We start from the raw sequence: 24,845 nt of genomic DNA on the forward strand, positions 1-24,845 counted from the left end.
GGCCGCCGCCGCCGCCGCGCTCCTCCTCCTGCTCGGGGCCGCCGCGCTCCTCCTCCTGCTCCGGCGGCCCACAGCCAGCTGCTTCCCGCGCCTGCCGCCTCGCGCCAGGCGCCGCGCCGCCACCACTGCCACCCTCAAAGCCCCGCGGCCCACCCTGGTCCCATCCGCCAGGCCCGGCCAGGCCACCTGCAGTCGGACCCGGGTCTTCCCTGAGGTGAACAGCCTGAGGAGCCGCGAGTACTGGGACTACGAAGCCCACGTCCCGAGCTGGGGGTAAGGCCGCCGCCGGCCACCCCCCGCGCGAACCGCACCCGGACGGCCGCTCGGCCTCGGGGCTGGCAGGGAGGCCGGGCCCCGGTCGCACGTGTCCCCAGCCTCTCCTGGCCGCCCTGCCCCGGTCCCCGGCTCAGCAGCCGGTGGGGAGAAGCGTGGGGTCAGGGTTGGGGGCGGCCCTTCCTCCTCACACTTTGGGCTTCCTATGGGCTGGGGAGTCCATGGCTGTCCTCTTGAGCTGTTAAAATCTCTACCTTTTTACTTTCTGAAACGAGGCCGGGTGGGAGGAACATTTTGAACACGGACAGATTCTCTAAAGCAGGCAGTGGCCCCCTGGAGGGTGTGAAATGGGAGGCAGGTGCTGTGGAGCCGCGGGCAGGCGGGCACCCCAGTACCACCAGGGGAGATGCTTTGCTCAGTCCCCTTAACGAGGCTCATAAGGCCTCATAGCTGTCCTTTCCTCCCCTTGTTTAAAGTCAGTTAGGTTAGGAGCTCTGCAGATCGAAGGGAGCCAAGTTTGTATGTGCCTTTCATTTAGAGAATGAGCTGAGGTGTGATGTTAGGAACACTTCCAAATGCTTGATTAGTTGGAGTTGGTGGATGGATGTATAGTGGACACAGGCTTGCTTAATCCCAAATCCTGGGCATTTATGTATATCTCTTGCCTTTCACAGTAATCAAGATGATTACCAACTGGTTCGAAAACTTGGTCGGGGCAAGTATAGTGAAGTATTTGAGGCCATTAACATCACCAACAATGAGAGGGTGGTTGTAAAAATTCTCAAGGTGAGTGTCCTACAGTGTCGTGTAACCTCTTCCCCCAAAGGGCAAAAGGACCAGCTATTCCAGAATAAGTGATTCTAGCTTTTAGGTGTCTCCTACAGCACTCCTACCATGTTTTTCCTGTGAACTTTTGAGAAAATATGAAGGCTGATCGGTCTTAACTCTGAGTCTGATAGGTCAGGAACATTGAAAGTGTAAATTCTGAACTTCTCAAACAAAGCTTTGGAGACGGCTGTATCTGATGCAGAATACAAAGGTGCTTGCGTTTGCACGGAGAATCTGTCATGTAGGGCTCCTATATTGTTGTGCTCCTTACTCTGTGCTCCCAGTTACTCCAGAAAGTAAGTTGTACAAAAAACCCAAAACAAAACTCGAGTCTGCTCAGAGATAAGTTTAAAGCCAAAAATGCAGAACAACTCCCCAAGTTGATATTTTCATTTCATTTAGCAGTAAAGTTTCAGGTGGGCTAGATACAGCAAGCCAGCCTCTAAAAGAGATTTGGGGCAACAGAAGAATACATTCTAGCCCCTGAAATACTAACTGGAACAAAACTGTCTCGGTAGCAAGACTAGCCCTCTCGCTTTGATAATGATAGGGCTTTTGTTATCACTCAAATGAAGACATGATCTTAATGAGCATGAAAAGTCAGCCAAGTTTCTGTACAGGTGATTGAAGATTAAATAGTGCTTTGTAGGTTGTACAAGAAAGTGATCCTTAGGACCTGAGCGGTTCTTCATGGTTGTCAGGTCATTGAATGCATATGCATGTCACCTTAGGATCTGGGCAGTTCTTCCTGTTGTCAGATCACTTAACATGTATGTGTGTCACTAGTGAAAGACAGAACGCTGGAGAGGTAATATTTCACCTAATTTTCACAGTGCCCACTGAACAAAAAGCTGGGATTGAAAAGCTTGTGCCTTAGGCCAGTCCCCATTTAGTTGTAGTGTAGATTTTAGCATTGTGTAAATGTCTTCCAAAAAATGGCTGCTGCTAATGCTCCTTATATCCTAGCCTAGGGATAAAGGAGCAGCATTGCTGTAGAGACAGGTGATGCTATGGCTGCTGCCCAAGACACTGTGGTGAGAAGTAAGGAATGATGTTGAAGGTAGGAAGCTTGGCCCCACTAAGTATGAGTTGTGCATAGGAGGTCTGTAGTTATGGGAGGGGTGTGTTTTAAGCAGAGAAATGTTTCCTTCAGGGAACTTGCTGGAGGAAACCATACAATCTCATTACTTACATAAACGTGTTTGAATAGAAGTTACTTCAGACATTTTCATTTTAAGGAATAAGCAAAGCAAGCGTAGTTAGGAATATCCATGTTTTGTTGCAGTACATTTGGAGGATTGAATTTGCCAAGTCTAAAGCAATTTCAGGGAAATGTCTAAATGTCTTTGTAATACATTTTTGGACTAAGTGCCATTTCCTGTGGAGTGTTTTGAAGGGAACAGTGCTCAGGTGTTATGAGTCCCAGTGTATTTAGGGAAGCATAGTATTATTCTCGATTGTTCTTGTGAAGAACTTCAGAGGTTAGTTGCTTGATAGTTTTTTCCTCTGCTCTAGAGAGCCTTTGCATATGTTTACCACATCCAGTATGGAAACTGCTTCAAATTATTTTTACAAATAAATGTGTAAAATGTGCAGACCTAGGCACAAAGAAATGTACCTGACATCATCACTTTGTTGAAATGACCCTTCACCAGAACTCTTGTTTCCTCTTTCTTCACACCTCTGAGTATGTTCATTCCAGCACTGGACTGTAGGATTAACATTGAACACAAAGTAAGTGTCAGGGTTCAAGCATAAGATTTGGGAGACCCCTTTCTTTGATGCTCTAGTTCATGCGGTGTTTGGTTTTTCTCAGAGGACAGTCTGAACTGCCTTATATTCCTTTGTCAAAGCCCTGTGGCATTTCTATGTAGCTTTTATTTATATTTGAAGGATAGAGTAAGAAACCACTAATTAATATTGTAGTTTTGTTTTTATAATGGATTTGAAGTATTTTTCAAAAAGAACAGAGACTTTATCCAAAGTTATACTTATTACTCAAATAAGTTATGACTAATACCTACGATTGTGATATTTTCTTAGAGGAAATTAAGCCCTTAGTAGTGCCAGCTGCTCAGTTTGGAGCAGTCTGGGAAAGGTTTGGTTTTCACATAAGCCTGCAGTATTTAACCTCCAGAAGGGACTAGGTGTACATGTGGTGACTGAGGCACAAGGTACAGGCACTCAGTGACACTTCATAGCAGTCTTTATCATTTTGTCACAGTTGGGTAGGTGAATAGTGATGGAGGACTTTGATTTCATTTAACGTGCATGTAAGATTTCTAAGTATTTCATTTGTCAAGTTGTGTTGAGGCTATTAGAGAGCTTTACAAATGTAAAAAGCTACTAGTGAAAGTTCTGTGGGTTTTTTTAGAATAAGGTAATACTCTTATTAATGATTTCTTTAATGTGTCTGTGTGAAAAAGTGAACGTGTGTGCAGGTCTGAGGTTAAATTTTAAAACTTTGTAGTGAATAGAGAAATCATGTCTTTTATTCTTTTAGAGGGGGTATCGGAAAATGTATTACCAAGGAAGGGAAATGCTTTTTTTGTTTGTTTTTTTGCTTTTCGAGACAGGGTTTCTCGGTATAGCCCTGGCTGTCCTGGATGGAACTCACTCTGTAGACCAGGCTGGCCTCAAACTCAGAAATCCTCCTGCCTCTGCCTCCCAAGTGCTGAGATTAAAGATGTACACCACCACTGTCCGGCAGGAAATGCTTTTTTAAAGAAAGGGTTTGTTTATGCAACAAGGTAGAAGGCTACTTCAGTGTCAAAAGTTTCATCTTGACTGTAAGCTGTCAATTCTTTAGTTTTTTTTTTTTTTTTGTAGTACTTAGAAAGGTGTACCCAGAAGTAAAATAAAAAGCATTAGTGAACATGGCTTGTGTGCACTTCTGGGGTCCTTGAGAGCTTTCAATTAAACTCCTGTTTACTGAGTACATGTCAAGAGCAATACGATTTTATAGAAAACAACCAAAGTGTTTTGAACCAGTGCTGCAGTGACTTGTAAATTCTCAACATAAGGCTCCTGTTAACAGCATTATTTTATATTAGAAACAGCCTGCCTGTCTGTTGCTTTCCTCTCTGAAAGTTCTTAATTAAGGCAATAGAGGTATTAACATTTGTCTTAAACATGTCTTACATATTTGCAGGGTTTTGTTTTGTTTTGTTTTATTGGTAGGACTAGGGTGGTTGCTCACTGGTAGAGTACTAGCTAGCAAGCTTGAGGTCCTGGATCTAGTCCTTACCCTTCTCAAACCTCAAAACATGGCAAAATAGAATAAAATTTTAGGTTCTTAAAAGGAAGATTGATACCGGGCAGTGGTGGTGCACACCTTTAATCCCAGCACTTGGGAGGCAGAGGCAGGTGGATTTCTGAGTTCAAGGCCAGCCTGGTCTACAGAGTGAGTTCGAGGACAGACAAGACTACACAGAGAAACCCTATCTTGAAAAACCAAAAAAAAAAAAAAGTATTGGAGTATTAGTAACATAAAGTGTTAGAAATTGTGTGTAAACTGGCCAGAGTTATTTGTAACATTGACACTATAGGGACATATGTAGAGAGTTGAGCAGAATCACAGAATGTACTTGCTTAGAATCCATTAGAAGCACACCAGACTGATTTCCTTAGTATCACAGAGTGAGTGCAGGCACTGTGACTAGGAATCTGTGTGTCACAGAGGAAATGGAGACGTTAGATGGTTGACTTCTTGGTAATTCTGACTTGTTATGGAAGAGTAGAAGGGCACTCACTGGAAGTAAAAGGGAACTGTCTCTGTCGAGTTACTCTTCTAAAGGGAATGGTTTGGAAGTTGGGCTTGATGTGGACTAGATTTGAGTAAGTTCTGTCTCAGGTCCCACAGAAGCATGCTTGCTGCTTTGTCTGCTCTAGATTTCAGGCCTTGGCGGTGGTTTTATTGTGTTTGGTTTTTACTTTTTAAAATCTCTTTCTTGCTTTCTTAGTTTCTTTGGGGGTAGACGGAGACGCGTGGTTCATGTGTAGAGTCGGAGGATGGCTTGCAGGCGTTGTTTCTCTCCTTCCATACTGTAGTACCAGGATTGAACTCGGGTCGCTGGCAGCCTGTGCTGTTAACCTGCTGAGACATCTTGTTGCTCATGCACCAGTTTCTTGAGAACAATGGTTCTCAACCTTCTAGTGCTGTGACCCTTTAATACAGTCCCTCATGCTGTGGTAACCTCCAGCCATAAAATTATTTTTATTGCTACTTTATAAGTATAATTTTGATACTGTTATGAGTCATTAAATATATCTGTGTTTTCTGATGGGCTCAGGTGACCCCTGTGAAAGGGTCATTTGACTCCCAGGTTGAGAACCACTGCTTTAGTCCCTTTGACCTATATAGTTTCTCCAAGTCTCACAACAGTTACTCATCAGATTTGGGGGTGTATAGTTTAATCCCTTTAATACATTAGAGAAAATCTGAGAGTGAATTGTGTGTGAAAAGTATACAGTGAGAGAGAATACCCATCCTTGTGTATGGCTCAAGGCTTCATGTAGCATGTACAACCTAGTTTATGGTTCTACTGTCTACCATTCATAATCTAAGTATAAACTGTTAGCCATGTGAGAACAGGTGAGGGCTTGAGGTCTACACGGTTCATTTACATGCTCTAGCTCTTTTTTTCCTCATCATTAAAATAGGATTATATGATGGAAAGGTAGATGGTATTATTGTCATCATTTGTAGTGTTTTGTTTTTTCAGAGTATGCCCAAAGAGTAAACTGCCTGAAATTTAGATGTCAGGTCCAATACTTAGCTCTATGACATTAGATGCTTTGGGTAAACTATAGGAAGAGAATTTACCCCAGAAGATTGAATGTGCCTAATAAGCTTGGTGCTGAGAGAGCAATATGATACAGTAATAACTGTTACAGTTGAACTAATTGAACAATTTTAAAGCAAAGCCAGTAGTCAAAGGGGTTGTAGCATTAACTTGGTGAGATTTAAAGATGCTGCTGTGTGCTTTACAACCTACCCCCCCCTTTATAATGTATATTGAATATAGCATAAAATTGAACCATTGTAACCATTCTTGAGTGTGCAGTTTGTAGCATTAAATGAATTCATAATGCTGTTAGGACCATTACAACAGTCTGTCTACATAGCTCTTTTTATCTTGTAAAACTAAAACTATGCCCATTAAATGATGGCTCCCCAATCCTCTATCCTTCCAGCTCTTAGCAACCAGCATTTGTTGTTTGACTCTCAGGTATCTCAAATGAAACCATAAATCTGGCTTATGACTGGCGTATTTGACTTAACATGCTGCCTATATGCATATGATACGGTTTCGTTTTTGATAGGCATGCCTATAGTCCCAGCACTTCAAGGCAAACCTAGGCTTCAGTATAAGACCCTGTTTCAAAGAAGAAATAATTTCCTTCCTTTTAGAGGATAAGTAATGGACTTTTATCTACCCGTTCATCAATGACGAAGATGCCAATACTAAGCTGCTTTGAACAGGGTCATGCAAATGCCTCTTTTGAGCTTTTGCCTTGCTGCTTTTGGGTATTTATTCAGAAGTGCAATTGGTCATTTATATGGTAATTTATCTCTTTATTTATATATAGATGGCATTTCTAAGTTGCCCAGGCTGGTCTTGAACTGATGATTTGAATGCTGGAATTATAGGCCTATGCCACCATTCCTGACTACGTTGCCTACTTTGCTGCTGCTGCTGCTGCTGCTGCTGCTGCTCCTGCTCCTGCTCCTGCTCCTGCTCCTGCTCCTGCTCCTGCTCCTCCTCCTCCTCCTCCTCCTCCTCCTCCTTCTTTTTTTAATGGTTTTTCGAGACAGGGTTTCTCTGTGTAGTCCTGGCTGTCCTGGAACTCACTCTGTAGACCAGGCTGGCCTCGAACTCAGAAATCCACCTGCCTCTGCCTCCCAAGTGCTGGGATTAAAGGTGTGCACCACCACTGCTTGGCTGACTACTTTGCTTCTTTTGAGGAAGTTTCCACAGTAGCTGATTCATTTTATAATGTCAGCAGCAGTATGTGAGCATTCTTCTTTGTATCCTCATCAACATGTTGTTTTCTCGTTTAATGTTTTCTTTTTTGAGACAAAAAAAATCTCACTAGCTAGCCCAGGCTGGCCTTGAACTTGTAATTTCCCTTGTACCAGCCTCCCAACTGCTAGGATTACACATATATACCATCACTCTAGCTACTTTTTTATTTTATTTTTTTTTAATTAGTTTTCCTAATAGTATGTTGTTGTATTGGGGTTTTATACTTTGCCTTTGTACATTTTTTTTCTTGTTTGGTTTTGAGAGTAATTTCCCTCAAGGAATTGGTAGTGTGATTAGAGTGATGAGACTTGGAAGATGAGAGGGAAGGTTGCTGTGAATAACATTGTTAGCTCATGTTCTTATGTAGGTCAAATGTAGTGGTTTTCAAAGATGTATGCAAATGAGGAAGTCCGTGTCAGCCTGACTAAGCCTGTTCCCTCTGCCATCGTTCTGCATTCCTGGCACCCATCGTTGATTAAAATTCTTCATCCAAAGGGATGGATGAAACACCTTTGTTCAGCAGTCATTGGTTTGATAGTAGGATCAGAGTTTAAAAGTTGGTGGCTATATTATTATTGTCTGTCTTGAATTTATCAATCTAGTTGAACTTGGAAATAATTTAAAAAGGGCTTGGCCTTTGATACTTTCTTTACTGGATTAAGGTTCCGATTCACATACAGTTGGTAAGCAAAAGTTGACAAGCTGAATTGCAGTGAATATTGTCATTAAACTCCACAGCACTGGCTCTAAAGGAGTGACGCTTTGAGCTGAGTAGGATGGTGATGGACTTTGTCGACTTTTCTACAGTGTGCCAGCAGCTTATATTTTGTTGTAATTTTTTGTTTTAGATCTGGGCCACTTTGAACAAGGGTCTTCCAGATGGCCAGCACTGCCCTGCGCATGTAGGAAACCTTCTGAATAGACACTTTGCCCTTTTTTCTGAGTATACTTAGGCATTTTGCCCTTTTTTCTTTTCTGAGTATACATCTAAAGCATTTTAAATGTTTAACATTTAAAATGCTTTAGATGTATACAAGTTTTTGTCAGTAAAACTTAATGTTTTTCTTTGCTTTAAGTATTTTCTCAGCATACATGGTACTAATACCTGACCCCACGCTCTGGGGGCTGTGGCAGCAGGGTGGCCAGTTAACTCTTGTGCTGCTTTATCTACTCGAGTTAAAAAAAAAAAAATCAGTTTGGAAAACAGCTAATCTAATGCTGTTTGAAATGCTATTTGAATCCTTGAAACAGATAACCATCTGAATTAGATAAGTATCTGAGCCCTGGTAGCATGCTTGGTGATCTCTAACTGGTGACCAGTGGGACCTCGCTCTACAAAAGAGAGTCGAAGCATCTGACTTTCTGTAAAACTTGTAAAGCTTTTAAAGGTGTCAGCAATGGTCTCTAGTATATCTTCTTGTTTTCACTGGTTCCATTTGTAGAATTAAAGGATCTCTTTTACTCTCCAAGCTTCTGGAATCCTCCGTAGGCTCTGCTCTGTGCTTTGGAGGGGTCTGTCTTGGGCTGTGGGTCTTTTTTTTTTTTTTTGCGACTTCTTGGTATATGGCAGCATCTGAGGACTCCAGCTGCTATGGACTCCACTGGACCATCTCAGAGTTGCCAGCTGTTCCCAGTCTGGTCTGGGTAGTCTCGGGGCATCAGAATGTGCTTTAGCTGCACTGAGTTCTCTTTAGGCGTGATGAAAACAGTCAGTCTTTCTGGGTTCCAGGAGCTGCACTCCTGTGTTGCTGGGGAGCCAAGGAGCAACACAAGGCTGGAGAAAGCAGCAGTGGCAGAGAAGCAGAGTGTGTGTTGTGGTCCCTGTGAGTGGCTGCTGACAGGCAGGAGGGCTTTTTTGGTTGAACACTGGCTTTATCCTTCTCAGTTTTCCTCCCACAAGTAGACCCCCACACACACGCACACACCGGCCACATTTATGTAGACAAGTGTGTTTTCAGATGTGTGTACATAAATATAGTATGCTTAACGTGTTTTTAATGACCTGTTTGAAAGTAAGTCACAGTCATCCCTAAGTGTTGTAGTATTTTCCTTAAGATGGTGATTTCTCACTGAGTTCTATAGATCATGTTAAAAATAAGAATTAACATTAACCCAGTACCGTTATCTAGTCTGTGCTTTTATTTACATTTGCAAGTTCTTCACTCTTCACTGTAAGGAAAATCACAGCTCGTGAGTTACATTCGTTTTCTTTTTTAGATGAACTAGTCCATACTTTTCATGACATTGGCATATTTTAGACTTAGAAGCTACTTGCCATTTATGTTTCCTTCCCTAGCTGTTTTTAATTGGGCTTTATGGTGCTTGATTTCTCCCAAACATTGAGTCCGTGGTTACAGAGACCAAGTAAGTAAGATTCCTAGAAGGGATGGGAAGAACACGTAGCCAGATCTCTGCGCTCAGAAGGAGCGTGGCACAGTGGAGAAGTGTATGGCAGCTGGCTTATAAGTACACAACTGTGTTTGCTCTTCAGGTGGACACTGTTGCAGGTGATACTGTGCTCTCTCCAGTTTTTTCTCCTCCTGCCTTGGGTATGTGGTGTGCAGGTATCCTAGAGCAGGCCAGAAGACAGTGTTGTCCTGGTCTGTCCTTCTCCACCTTACTCCCTGAAGACACTGTATCATTAAACCTAGAACTCACTGTTTATTCTGCTAGACTGGCCAACCGCTACAGTCATGCCTACTTTTCCATAGTCACTGAGGGGTCTGCACGGAGGTCCTCATGCTCACATGGCTCTTGTCCAATGAGCCGCTTGTCCGCTAGCCCACCTTCCTGTTCCTGTTCAGAGGCGTGCTTCAGTGACCAACCGGCGTGTCATCTCTGAGCTTTAAAAAACTGTGTGTCTCTGTGTGGTGTGTGTGTGTGTGTGTGTGTGTTTAAATAGAGCACACACCATGCAGAGGTCAGAGGACAAATTGTGAGAGTGGATCTTTCTGATTTTGTGGGTTCTAGGGATTGAATTCAGGTCATCAGGCTTGATAGTAAGCACCCTTATTGAACCATCTTGCCCAGCCCAAGGCTCTTTAGGTCTTGTTTTATCATTCATGAAAGTCCATGGGCCTCTCTCTTTACCTTGCTGTTATAGTAACAGTGCTTTAACAATAATGTAGTCCATGTCCTTAGCTCAGTCTCTTGCTTGACCCACTTGGGAGAAAAGCCCAGAGGGCAAGAGGGTGCTGCTGGGCGGTCAGGTTGCCAGGCCTGAGTCCTGCTTCTGTTAGCTGTGACCTTGGGTGAATAGCTCCTCAGCTGCCGACCCTCCTGCTTAAGGCTTTATGAGGTCAGCGGACTTCCTCAGTCAGTAGGTGACGGTCAGAGAGTGAGCATGTACTGCATGCTCACTGATGTGTCTAACACTGTTCTAGTTATAAATTATATTGATTATGACATACTTGCCTTTTCAAAACTGCTTTTATTTGTTAACTTCAGACAGGAAATGATACACATACTGGGAGTATTTCTAAGAACTTTAACTTTCCATCTTGTAGGTTGGTGCCTTAGCCGTTAGCAGTCACTGCTGGATGAGATCAGCTTTCTCCTTTGCTGATCAACAGCTTTCTCTCTAGGAATGAGATCTGTTGGGAGAGTTACTGGCTCTGAGCTGATTGATTCTAAATATTAAGGAAGTGGGAGTGGCAGTAGGAAATGGGAGGCAACAGCTTGGAAAAAAGTTTGTAACTTGATGTCAGTGAACTGGTTCTTGCCCCTAAGACACAATTACATATAAGTCATGGAAGAGCAGGTGTCTGGCCACTTTCTTTCAGTTTTTCCATTTGTTCATGGTCTGTAGCTGTTCAGAGCTTTAACACATTTGGCAATAATCAGTGAACATGCATTTATTTTTAAAATACTACGTGAATGTTAAAGTTTGCTAAATGCCCTAGATGTAACTACTTAAAGAGATTGCCACATAAGCTATAAACTAAGATGTTTAACCTAAAAGGTTACCATGGGTAAGCTCACTTCCTCTCTTGTAATTTAAGCATGTTCTTTAACACAGCACAGTACACAGCAAACAATCCGTGCTGTTGCCTGAACATTGACTAAAGTTGTATTTACTATGTTAACTTCAAAAGGAGTCTCACTTCTGATTACTCTTGTGTATTTAAGCCAGTGAAGAAAAAGAAGATAAAACGAGAGGTTAAGATTCTGGAGAACCTTCGTGGTGGAACAAATATCATTAAGCTGATTGACACTGTAAAGGACCCTGTGGTAGGTGCCTGGTGGCTGGGGCATGTGCTAGTGGATTGGGGTGGGCTGGTTAACACCCAGGACCTCGTGTGGTACTGCGTAATGGACTGATGGCACTGGTAGTTTCTGCTGAGGGGTTGAAAAACCACACAGTGTTTACTCTCAGTGGTGAGCTAGCTATCACCATTAAATGGAACCTAAATATGTACATAGAAAAACTGCACCAAAGATTTGTTCCCTGTTTCTTTGATTTAGCCCACAAAGGTTTGCTAGGTAGCTCCCTGAAGCTCTGCTTTTGTTGCTTTTGAAAGTTTCTTAACTGCTAGTTTGCATTCTCTTACCTCACTCTAGTAGCTTGATCTTGGGAATCTCTGTTGATTCTAGTGTAGAGAACTAAACAGGTCTCAGGCCACCTGTCCTTTGAAAAAGAAGTCTTACTGTTTCCTATTGCTAGTCTTTAGTTCTGCATCAACCACAAGCCCCTCACATTGTATATATGCAAATAAAAATACCTACATATTTTTACAACTGAAATGCTTTTGTTAAAATGCTTCATTTGGGGCAAGATGGCTCAGTAGGTATAGGCACTTGTCACACAGGCCTGGTAACTAGAGTTTGATCCCTAGAAACCATGGCAGGGTAGAACGAGAGAGCCTGTTCCACAGAGCTGTCCTCTGACTCCACATATGTGCCAGCATACACATGTGTACAAACATATACACAATAATACAAATTTTTTAGAAATCCTAAAATAATATTCTTAGTTTTGACCTATCCTAGGGTACTATTCCCTTTGTTTCTTCCCCTAAGGAAAAACATGGCAGTGTTTGATTGCCTAGGCTTTGATCCTTGAGATCACCTTCCTGTCACTTGTGTCCTCTTGCTGCTGTCCACCTGCTCTGTCTGGTTATCTCCTTGTTCTCTAGAGAGGAAGAAGCAGGTCTTTGCTTCTGTATGCTGAGGACATCCTCATATTCTAATGGCTACTTGAGTGGGTGCTGTAGGCCAGGTGCTGTGCTGAGTACTTAGCTGCATCACCCCTATTTAATCCCTGTGATGATCCAGGGGATCGATACTGCTGTTGTCAACATCATACTGTAAGGAAACAGAAATCAACAAACATTAAGTAATTCGCTCACCTGCACAGTAATAATATAGGGTGAGAAAATATTTCTCTTTTGGAACCTGATCAAGCCTGAGAAGGGTTGTTACATACAAGTTTGTAACCGACTGTCATTAAATAATATATCCTGTCCTGCTTAGTTCAGATTGATGGCTAGCCCAGAACTAGTTAATGCTCAGGTTAAAATGGGTTTGTCTGCTTGAGAATGTAAATTCCCGGAGGGGGCGGGGGTTGCGTGTGTGTGTGTGTGTGTGTGTGTGTGTGTGTGTGTGTTCTTACTGTTTGAGAGAAAAATGGGTATTGCTTGCTTAACACACACCATATACAGAAAATGTAAATTTAGGGGTGTAGCTGAGTTGGTAGTGTCTGATAGCATAAGTATGTAGGCCTTGAGTTTGATCCCTAGAACTGCATAAATTAGGCAAGGTGATATGTGCCTATAATCCCAGAACACAGAAAATGGAAGCCAAATGGATGGTCAGAAATTCAAGGTCATTCTCAACTATGTAGGGAATTTAAGGCCAACCTGAGCTAGACTCCCCCCCCCCCCCATAAATAAACAATCAAGAGATCGGACGCTCTCTCCCTCTCTCTCTCTCTCTCTCTCTCTCTCCCTTCCCCTCCCCCTCCCCCTCCCTCCCTCTCCCCCTTCCTCTCTCCCCTCCCCCTCCCCCGCTCCTTTCTTGCTTTCTCTCGCTCTCGAACACATGCACACACATAGACACATAAAACTGGTGTCACACGCCTTTAATCCCAGCACTTAGGAGGCAGAGGCAGGCGGATTTCTGAGTTCGAGGCCAGCCTGGTCTACAGAGTGAGTTCCAGGACAGCCAGGGCTACACAGAGAAACCCTGTCTTGGAAAAAAACAAAAAAAAAGAAAAGGAAAAAAAAAAAAAAGACTTCAAGAGATGGGACTAGGGACTAAACCTAAGGGCCTTGCACATAGTAGAGTCAGTACATGGTTTGTAATGCCCCCTCCCCACTTTCTCTTCTCTCCCCTCGCTCCTTCCTCCCTCCCCCTCTCAGTTAACTGAAGTTACTGATACCTGACGTAGTATTTGTAACTTGTTAACGTGTGAGTATAATACATGAGACTTGAGAGTGGTTAAAAGCACGTGTTCTTTTCCAGAGAACTTGAGTTTTATTCCCAGCACCCATGTCAGGTAGCTAAGAGCCGCCTATAACTCCAGCTCTAGAGGGATCAGACACTTGGCTTCTATGGATAGCTGTACTCACCTGCAAATATCGAACACATACATGTACACATAATTTAAAATAAAAATTATTCTTTTAGATTGATGCCAGTGGATATAGCCCCTGAATTTGAGAGGATTAGGCTGAGTCTGTAGAAAGGTCAGGTTCTTGATGAAAATGTTAGAATGATTGTTCTTGGTGCTACTAGAACTCTACATTGCCCAGGTAAAGACCTGTGTGTGTGCTATGGCCCACTCCCTAAGAACCTTGAGCTAAAGTTCTCAGCAGTAAAGATTTTTGAAATGAAATTTTATTTCTATAACCCTAAAACTCCTCCTTTTCTTCCAGTTTTGAAACATTATTTCTGCCAATTAGCATGATTTTATTTCACCTAACTAAATCTTATATTTGAAGCTCTAGATTTCTCCAAGGAAGTATTACACTGAACACTGTGTGGAACGTTTGTGTTGTGTGCTATGTGCTTTATGCATATGTGTATGGTGGTGCATGTGTTGGAAAGCCAGAAGTCTTTTCAGTTAGGCTGAGTGCCCTTTGAACTTCTGGATCTTCTGTCTCTACACACATGCGTGGAGTTACAGTACCTAGCTTTTACATAGTTGTGGGGATTTAGACTCAGGTCCTCTTGCTTTCACAGCAAGTGCCCTTCACCACTGAGCCATCTCTCCAGCTAGACTACTTTTAAAAGTTTTAAAAGTTGATTACACTTGTGTACTCTGAGCCCCGATGATCTTTTAGGAGCCTAAAAAGACAACAGATTCTGAAAATCTATAAAAACTGTCAGATGCATCTTGCTTTCTCAACCATGATCAAAGTGAGCAGCTCTTGATATAGGTGGAGACTTGGGGTCTTGCTGAGAGTAAATCTTAATAAAATGAGTTGTTCAGGGCTGCTGCTGAATCATTTGGGGAATAATCTTCCTTTTTAAATCTTTACACATACACAGAAGTAAATAGTGTGCCCTGATCATGACTGAACTTGAGCAATAGTCACCCTTGTGCCATCCTATAACCCTGCTCCTTTCCCATCTCCTACTTTTATTTTATTTTGAAGCAATCTAGACATAAACTTCAAAGTTTAATTTAAAAAAAAAAAAAAGTTTACAGAACTAGAGCGATTGCTCAACATATGAGTACTTGATACTCTTCCAGAGTGCCTGAGCTCAGACCCCAGTGCTCATTTCCGTCTGCTCACAGCTGCCTAGTACTCCAGCTCCAGGGACTCCCAATACCCTCTTCTGATCTCTTTGGAGATGGATACACAACAACAAATCTATCTAGAAAAACAACAAGAAAACTTAGGCTGTCTCTGAATTAGGAATCCCCTTTTCATCTGTGAGGTTTGAGGGTGGGACTCTGTAAATTGCATTTATTACTGTCTGAGTATCTAAAAAAAAAATCACTGTTCTCTCTTTCAGTCAAAGACACCAGCTTTGGTATTTGAATATATCAATAATACAGATTTTAAGGTGTGTATGCTTCTTTCTGGCATGGGGTTAATGGGGGTAGGAGGGAGTGGCTTGGGTACCATTTGAACTCCGAATCAAAGCATTCATGGATAGTGTTGGTGAGTCACATGACAATTTGGATTCCGAATAGTGCAGACCTTGGTTGGGGTTCTTGAATCTGGAGGAGTTATTCATGCCCTTTGACTTGTTTCCTCAAGCAGTTAGCTGCACTGTGGAGCCCTCTGTGTGCCCGTGAGATGTAATGCCTCATCTGTAACACACTTGTTTTATACAACATAGTTTTAATGGGTGTTTTCATGATCTCTGCCATTGCTGAAAGGAAAAGATAAGTGGGAAGAGAACCCCTGTGTAAGGAACCATTGGATTGAAGCTGCTAAATGTGTTCACGTACACTGACTGCAGCAGTTGATAGCAGAAACCTACTGAGTCACCCCTGTCACAAAACCTCGTGCTGGGATGCATATATTGTCTTATTTTTTATCAGGATATACTATTTTAAACTGAGGAGTAGGTTGGTTGGTTTGTATCTATAGTTTTTGTATCCCTGGGTCTGTATCCCTGACCATCCTAGAACTTGCTCTATTGACCAGCTAAACTCAGAGATCCTCCTGCCTCAGCCTACAGAATACTGGGATGTACTCAGTGTATGCCACTGTGCTCAGCTGAAGCATTCTTTTAAGAGACTGTTTTAAACATTGAATGATTTTTGAGACACTCTATCCCAGGTTTGCCTGGAATTCATCATAGCTTTTCTACCTCAGTTTCCTGAGCACTAGGGTTATAAAACTAAGCAGCCATGTGCAGCTTTAAACTTGGTTCATGGATTTATTTTATTGTATTGTATTTATTCATGGAGCCTAAAAATGGAGCTTACTAATGAGGTTTCTGGTATCAAGACATATGAAAAGAAAACCTTTTTTAGAACACAGTTTGAAAACAATATAAAAACAAAATAGTGATGTTGATTTCCAAGGGTCTGAGAGGACTTGTGGGTGATTACAACTGGCAAGGAATCAGACACTTGTGAATTGTTGAGAAAGAGGCTAGAGATAAAACCATCTTGTGAGATGCTGGTGTCCAACAGGTGAAATGAAAGAACCTAATTTGCATATATAATTTTCCTAGCTAATCTCTCTAAGGGTATCTAATGAAAACTAAAAGGATACATTTACTTAAATGAAGTAGTAAATTTTAGAACTGTATGTAACAAATGTTTTTATTGTAACTCCTTTACAGGTAAAATCAGTGACCAGCATTTTGTGTTTCTCAGAGGTGGTATCTGTCAGGTTCTGTGGGGAGTTAACAAATTCTAATGTCCTGGGAAGCCTGTTTCTCTGGGATCTGAACCTTTAAAGGAGGTGTTCTGAAGACATGGATAGTGTTTTAAAGAATATCCTTTTGAAGGATGTGCATTTAAAGAAATCATTGGGAATCAGTCGTATTTGAAAGTTGCATATTTGAGAACATCTTTTATCCTCTTCACTCACGTCTTCACTATAATTCTGTGTTGAATTCCTGATCTCTTCTGTTTTGAAGAGTTTGTTCCAGTGTCAGCATTGGTGCCATTCCTGTTTGATCTAAAGATTTCTCTTTCATTTTTCTGGAAGTATTTAGGAATTTCTCTTCGTTCCCAGTCTTCTGAATGTTCAAACATGTGCCTTCCTGTGGGCACCTTTCATCCTTTGTTCTGGATTCTTGCTGAGTAGTTTCCATCTGAAAGCTCATGGCTTCCCATATTTTCAGTGTTCTTTGATTTGTCCCCCCTTTCTTCTTCTCACTGTCTAGAATATAATTCAAATGTTAGATTTTGTATTTTAGAAGTCCATTTCAGTCTCTGAATTTTTAAAAATAGTTTTCTGTTCTCTTACACTTTATATAATATCTGTTTCCTCATAGAAATGGTTGCATCTTCTCCCCATGCCATTCATTATTTTTCGTCACGATTTCATTGTTTCTGACAGTTGCTGCTACTGTTTTGGAGTCGTGCTCGAAAGGCAGTCACCACCTGTCGTTGGGATACCTTGGCTGTTGAGTCTTACTGGTCTCCAGTGCTCTAGGGTCTCGTGCAGATTTCAGAGATGTTGGTGTGCTAGCTCACAGCTTGTTTTTCGCTTGCTTTCAGACACAGCTGCATCTGTCCATTTCTGGACCTTTCTGTGCATCTTAGTTTGAAGCTGTGTGGGCTCCTCACTGTTTGCCTGAACTTCCAGCTTTTTAAGTCTATAGTGTCTATGAACATGCTTTCTGACTTCAGACTGTTGTTTCACTCCCAGTTCTCGAGTCTATCTCTCCCAGACCTGTGACTTTAGAGGACCTTCAGGTGAAGCAGAGGGATAGGAATCCCCTTTGAACCTTGAACCATGCTATTTTGGTCAGCCTAACCCTAAAAGAACACTAAATATCAGGTAACATGAGTGTTTTGGAAGGGTGAATGATGGCTCTTAGATGGTTTGTATTCTAGGTAGGATGACATGTCACCAATTGGTAATCTGTTTATCTTTATTTCCTTAAGAAGAATTTTTTTTATTTTGTCTTGTGTGTACCTTAGTGGGCAAGTTTGGTTTTCTTTTTCATCATTTCCCTTTTACTCTGAAATGTACTAATAACTGGCTTTAAAGTACTCTACAGAGAGTATTTGTCCTGGCTGAATGTCAGGGCGACACATCAGCGACATGGCTTCTGTAGTTGCTTGGTGATGGGTGTTTACTTAGCACTTACCTCCCTAGCATGGCACGCCCAGGGCCGAGTTTGATCACTAGTACTACACGACAAAATAAAAGCAACAATGCAGTGTACACAGCTTGTTTAGTGATTCTTTATTGGACCATTGGTAATCAGCTTTGATCTGTAAGTTTCCTTTCATTATGGAGATGTCTCATTTGGATATCTAGGATATATTGCAACTCTAAAGGTAGTTTGGGTAGTTTTTCCTCACTGCTGTCTCTAAACACGTACACATGGTGTATAAATCAAGACGGCTCTCTTCCTGACTTCTTGTTTGTTAATGTTAGATGACAGATTTTGAATTCAAAATGCAAATTTTGAGCCTGTGGGCTATGGGTTTTCTCCCAGACTGTCCACACAGTGGCCACTATCAGCCGTTGCCAGGTGGGCCAGTCAGTGTGTCCATGTGTTGCTGTTCCACCATCACTAGCTTCATCTTTTTGCTGAGTCATCTTGTAGTCAGTTGGACATTATGTGCTGTTAATGGAACCTGAGCATTTACCTGTGTAGTCACAGAATCCAAGACATTTAGTTATTTACACTGTAACCCATCTACTATCATGTCACTATTCTCAGTAACTATTGTCCCCCATGATGTCTTCTAAGAGACGTCATGTTTGAGAGCATATGATTCAAGATCAACTGGGCAGTTCAGAAAGTCTTTGTTGGTTCCTAATCTGGCTGTACTGTGTCCAGAGAGTATGATCCGTCCAGTTGTGCGTCCCTAGTCTAAACGTCTCACATGTGGGGTGTTTCACAAAGCAGAAAATGGGAACCATATCATGAAAGTTTTTAACTATTTAAAATCTTGAATAAGCGGATGTGATACCATTAATCTTACCACTTGGGAAGTAGAGACAGGTAGATCTCTGTGTTGGATGCCATCTAGGACTACATTGTAAGACCCTGTCTCAAAAGCAAAGGTATGAACTTAGCTTTGTGGTCTGTGGCTATGAAACACAAATGGATTTTGGCCACATGTTGTGGCTGGGGCCTCTAATCCCAGCACTCAAAAGACAGAAGCCAAAGGGAGTTTGAGGTTAACCTGGGCTATATGAAAAATAACCCCAAAACAAAACCGTGAATGAATTTTATGTTTAGACTTGGGTCTAAGAACCAAGATATTTCATTATGCTGATGCAAAGATTCTAAAAGCTGAAAATTACTGACAGGAGAAACACTTTGGGTCCCAAGTACCTTAGATACCCAGCCTATGTAGTGCTGGTTCTTTGGAATCTGTTGGTGTTCACTAATTCTAATGTGGTCATGTTTTAACCATGACGGTTAGTTCTCGTGACCTTAATCATTTTTTCCTGGTGTTTGAGTTCATGGTAGAGGTACTAATTTGGTTAGTTCCTCCTTTAAAGCCACCAGCTGTTTCCTATATGTTAAAGTTAAATAGTAAAACAAACATAGTAGCCCATTAAAAAGATAAAACTTTTTTTTGTTTGTTTGGTTTTTTCAAGACAGGGTTTCTCTGTGTAGCCCTGGCTGTCCTAGAACTTCACTCTATAGACCAGGCTGGCCTCGAACTCAGAAATCCACCTGTCTCTGCCTCCCAAGTGCTGGGATTAAATGCGTGTGCCACCACTGCCCGGCAAAACTTTTTTTTAATGGCAAAGTCATCTCTTTTTTTTTTTTTTTTTTTTTTTTTTTTTTTTTTTTTTTATTTATTATATGCAAGTATACTGTAGCTGTCTTCAGACACCCCACAAGAGGGCATCAGATATCATTACAGATGGTTGTTAGCCACCATGTGGTTGCTGGGATTTGAACTCATGACCTCTGGAAGAGCAGTCAGTGCTTTTAACCACTGAGCCATCTCACCAGCCCCAAAGTCATCTCTTAAGAGTTAAAAGTGACCACTTAACAGTGTATACCTCAACTTGAAAGTTCTCAAGAGTTGGATATGGTGGCACACACCTATAATCCCAGTGCTTGGGAGACAGAGATAGAAGAATTCTAAGTTCAAGGCCAACCTGAGCTACATAGCAAGTTCTAGCTCACCTTGAGCTGCATAGGAATATCATGTCTCAGAACAGGTCTAAAGGAAAAGGTATCTGTGGAGACATGTCAGTTGTCTGTGCGTTAAGTAAGAATGTTATAAGTACTGGAGAGATGGCTCAGTGGTTAAGGGCACTGTCTGCTCTTCCAGAGGTCGTTAGTTCAATTCCCATCAACCTCATGGTAGCTCACAACCATCTGCTTTCGTGCATAGGAGTAAGTGAGACCCAATGTGGCCATTCCTTGTGTGTCTGTGACTTTGCATAGGAGACCTGAGGCCTGGTTATCAAATTTCAGTGTCTTACATTCTCTTCTTCAGACATAAGGTTTATTTTAAAGCCCAAGATATATTCAACCAGTCTTCTTAGATTATTTTTGTAGTAGAACTGATTTCAGAGAAACATTGAGTGTGGTTGAGGCTTTGCAGCTGAATTGGAATGGGAAAGAGGTTTTTTCCTTACTACTTTCACTTTATCACATTTAGTGTGCGTACATCTGTGTGAGTATACACATGTCATAATGTGTGGAAATTTGACTTGCAAGAGTGAGTCCTTTTTTGTCCATATGGGTCCTAGGGATTTTACTCAGGTCATTGGTTGTGGCAGCAAGTGCCTTTACCTGTGAGCTCATAATCTTCTGGGAAACATGGGCTTGATTTGTTTTTTTTTTTTTTTTTTTTTTTTTTTTTTTTTTTTTTTTTTTTTTTTGTTTTTTTTTTTTTTTTTTTTTTTTTTTTTTTTGGTTTTTCGAGACAGGGTTTCTCTGTGTAGCCCTGGCTGTCCTGGAACTCTGTAGACCAGGCTAGCCTCGAACTCTCGAACCCAGAAATCCGCCTGCCTCTGCCTCCCAAGTGCTGGGATTAAAGGCGTGCGCCACCACCGCCCGGCTAGTTTTTTTTTTTTTTTTTTCTCTGTATAGCCTTGGCTGTCCTGGAACTCACTCTGTAGACCAGGGTGGCCTCGAACTCAGAAATCCGCCTGCCTCTGCCTCCCAAGTGCTAGGATTAAAGGCGTGAGCCGCCAACGCCCGATTTGTTTTTGATAAGTCTCTTTAGGCAAATGTGCAAACTGTTTACGTCCTGCCAACATTCTGCAGTTGCTTAGTTAATAATATTCTCCAAATAGCTGGAGGGAAGAAGATGTGGTTTTTAGTTTTTTGGGTTTTTTTTGTTTTTGTTTTTGTTTGGTTTTTGGAGACAGGGTTTCTCTGTGTAGCCTTGGCTGCCCTGGAACTCACTCTGTAGACCAGGCTGGCCTCGAACTCAGAAATCCGCCTGCCTCTGCCTCCCAAGTGCTGGGACTAAAGGCATGCGCCACCACTGCCCTGCGGAAGATTTTCTTTCTGACTTCCAATGGACTCTGTTAGTTCTTGGAAGATAGGTTCTGTTTTGTCCCACTAAGTGGTAAGCATTATAAAAGCAAGTGTGGAGGAGCTAGACCTGCTATATGTCCTGCTGTATGAGGACTTGGCTTGAGGATTTGGTAGAGGTAATGGGTGTAGGTTACAGCTGTGCACTGGATCCATGACGTGTTATATTTGGGAAAGTGGGGAGAGTTCAGAGATCCTGAATCATCACAGTAGTGCCCACCATCAGCTGAGGGCACCTGTTTCCCTCAACATATGTGCATAGCCAGGCACTTAGGCAGCATGAACTCAGAGCTCTAGGCTAGAGATAGGTTTTGTTTACAACAGTAAGGATTTACTTCTAGAACTCCAGATTGCTGCCAGTACCTGGTGCTAATTTCTAGGGCCTCTGGGGATCGCTGTGCTTGCTGTCAACACCTTAGACCAGTGGTTCTGAACCCGTGCATTGCGACCCATTTGGGCATTGCATATCAGATATTGACGTTACAGTTTATAACAGCAGCATAAGTACAGTTAGGAAGTAGTAACCAAATAATGTTATGGTTGGGGTCATCACACCATGAAAAACTGTATTAAAGTGCTGCAGCACTAGCCAGGAAGGTTGAGAACCATTGCTTCAGAGGGAGATCATGGCATGGCCTAAGATTCAAAGAAGGGAAACTCCTGGTCCGCTGTAGAAAGCTGATAGGATGCTTTGGGAGGGGAGCACTGGAAAGGACAGTGAAAGGCAGATACATGTTGGTATCTTCAGAGAGGGGGGTTCTTGGAGCCCGTGCTGGGGATTGTGGCAACTATTAAAGGAAGCCAGGTTGCCCTGAAGAGGCCTTAATTAGAAGCGGTTACTTGGGCAAATGGAGCTTAAACTTCTCCCACAAAGAACTCCTGGGGGAAAAGGAGGTCACGATGAGTGGTGGCTAGCCATTCAAGGCTTTGTAATGGAATAAATCCAAGCACTGTTGTGTAGGTAATGTCTTTCATATTAAGTAAAATTGGTACTGATTCAATAGCAATAATCAGAAATACTTTGTTGACAGCCCAACGACATTTTTTTATGCCATAAGCCCTTTATACTATGATGGATATAGCTAGTACATGATATGAGAAGAAAAGCCTTTTATAGATTAAAGGTTCAAATAAAATAGCCCATTGGTTTCTGGAAATAAAAATGTTAGCACTCTGAGAGCTTGTGATTTGGTCTTTTCTCTTTTGTGGGCTATTTATTGACCTCATGGTTCAGTTTAGCACAGCCTGTACAATTGATCTATCTCACCCAAGTTGGTATCTGAAGCTTAGACCTGTACATCCTGGTTGCAAGTTGTGACAAAGTACTAGATAAGAAAGCTGCTTTGAAGCACAAGTCTGGGAAGACAGAAACCTTGGGTTTGGTCATTAGGAAGCTGAAAGTCCCTGGCAGAAATGGTAAGTGTGCTTACATACAGCTCAACTCTCAAGGGCCGCCAAGGGTTGAGCCCCTAGCAACATAGCAGTTTGTGGGTCTGAGCCAGCAGCTGTCTGAGGCCAGTAGAGCTACATATTCCTACTAAGCTGGATGGGCAGGTTATTCTTCCCTAGAGGCCAAAGGGGTTGGGGGTGGCCTTTTCTTCTAACCCTGTGCTTGGAAAACACTTTTTATTAGTTTCATTGTCATTTCTGCCAGTAAGCAGTTTTATTTTTCTCTTTATAGAATCACAGTGTATATTCATTCTGTACTCCATAATGTGTGAGTCTTCTAATAGAGTGAAAGTTTAAAGCTGTCCCAGCTAACTGTATTTGTAGAAAGTGCTCCCTAGATTGAGAGGAAAGGAAACTTACTTGGAACTGATTATCAAAGGTGATGCATAGTATCTGACTGAGCTTCAGTACTGGGACTCTTCTCCAAGAAATTGAAACTTATTTTAACCCCCCATGAGGTGGATCTCTGGATTATCAGTAATGAAAGTTTCCATGAGTATAGTTACCTTGGCTTGTGGTCATGTTTGACACAGCTGTCTTTTTATTTTTATTTTATTTATTTATTGATTGATTGATTGGTTTTTTGAGACAGGGTTTCTCTGTGTAGCCCTGGCTGTCCTGGAACTCACTCTGTAGACCAGGCTGGCCTCGAACTCAGAAATCCGCCTGCCTCTGCCTCCCAAGTGCTGGGACTAAAGGCTGTGAGACCTGTGAAATCTATTTTTTTTTTTTTCAGCCTGGAATTGTTTGTTGGAAAACAGAGCTTAGATTTTTGGAAAGTCTCTTGCTATCTCCAAATGTCTCCCTTTTCTTCTGTTTCTTTTACAAAATGTTTTGTCCCCTAACACTACTCTGAATCCCCTGGAGTAGTTCCCCAGGTGTGCTGTGTATGGGGTGGGCTCAGCTTGCTGTGCAGTAGAATATGTGCATAGTTCAACAGCTTGGACCTCACAGCAGTGTGGCCATGGTTCCTGAAATTGTGGAACACTTCATTGAAGTGTTTCCTCTCCCAGTACTCCTTCCTTTCCCCCTTCTCTATTGAAGGTGGAAATGGTGGACTCCTCATCTTTGCCTTTCCAGGTCAGGCAGTGAACTCGTGGGTGTCTGTAACTTAAGTACTAAGTTTGCACGACAAGGCCAGTATTTAGAATATCAGAATACAGTCAGACTAAACTAACTTCCTGCTTTCTAAAATCTGTTTCAGCAACTCTACCAGATCCTGACTGACTTTGATATCCGGTTTTATATGTATGAACTACTTAAAGTAAGTGGCATTTGTTGATGGTGCTTTTTTCTCCCAGGCTTATTCTTTTGAGAAGATTTTAAAAATAATAAAGAATTCAAGCAGAACATGTCTTAATAGAGAACTTAGTGAGACTTAAGTTCTGATGAGAATCTTGTGAGACCTCACAGATTTTCAATAAAACTTAGAAGATTGGCCAAACAAGGTGTGCAGGGCCATTATACAAAGAACTGGAACTCCCTCTGTAGACCAGGTTTCAGGGTATCCTCAAACTCAGAGATCTGCCTGCCTCCGCCTCTGCCTCCACCTCCTGAGTGCTGGGATCAAAGCCAATTACCACCACTTGGCAGTTACTATGCCTTGATGGGCAAGTCATGAAGAGGGATGGATACGTAATTGGCAGACATTGCAGCCAACCTTTTTTTCCCCCCAAACTGTCTTTAACATCTCTTTATTGTATGAGAATACCTACACCTCACCTTCATTGATTGATTACAAATACCAAGTACTATAAAATTGAACCATTATGTTTTCATTTGTCTTGATGAACTCTGCAGTAAAGCACTATGAACCAGACTTGTGTACCTTGTAGGGGAATGGATCACTAAGAACTTATAACAACTGTGAACTCCCCCCCCAAGTATATCATAAATACAGAATTGGCCAACATGGTGGCACATAACTTTAATCCAATCACTTGTGATTACGTAGAGGCAGGCGGATCTCTTGAGTTCAGTGCTTGTGAATGTCAATTAAGAAAAATTCTGCTGGGCAGTGGTGGCGCATGCCTTTAGTCCCAGCACTTGGGAGGCAGAGGCAGGCGGATTTCTGAGTTCAAGGCCAGCCTGGTCTACAAAGTGAGTTCCAGGACAGCCAGGACTACACAGAGAAACCCTGTCTTGAAAAATCAAAAA

General features: G+C 42.1%; 1 protein-coding gene across 2 annotated transcripts in view; it reads left to right on the plus strand.

The window, feature by feature from the left end:
• The first annotated feature begins 177 nt into the window (after nt 1-177).
• The window catches only part of Csnk2a2 (casein kinase 2 alpha 2), a 40,857-nt gene continuing 16,189 nt past the window's right edge, over nt 178-24,845 (plus strand). The window contains exons 1-5 of one of the 2 annotated variants that reach the window (XM_028770374.1): nt 178-273; nt 948-1,059; nt 11,259-11,360; nt 15,093-15,143; nt 23,893-23,952. In XM_028770374.1, coding sequence (XP_028626207.1) covers nt 23,935-23,952 — 18 coding nt within the window. In that variant the 5' untranslated portion in view covers nt 178-273; nt 948-1,059; nt 11,259-11,360; nt 15,093-15,143; nt 23,893-23,934. Of the gene's footprint in view, nt 274-947; nt 1,060-11,258; nt 11,361-15,092; nt 15,144-23,892; nt 23,953-24,845 lie in introns of those variants that run through there. The other variant, XM_028770375.1, reaches the window with a different exon arrangement.

Source organism: Grammomys surdaster, unplaced genomic scaffold (assembly GCF_004785775.1).
Source record: "Grammomys surdaster isolate TR1022 unplaced genomic scaffold, NIH_TR_1.0 201, whole genome shotgun sequence".
NCBI lineage: Eukaryota > Metazoa > Chordata > Mammalia > Rodentia > Muridae > Grammomys > Grammomys surdaster.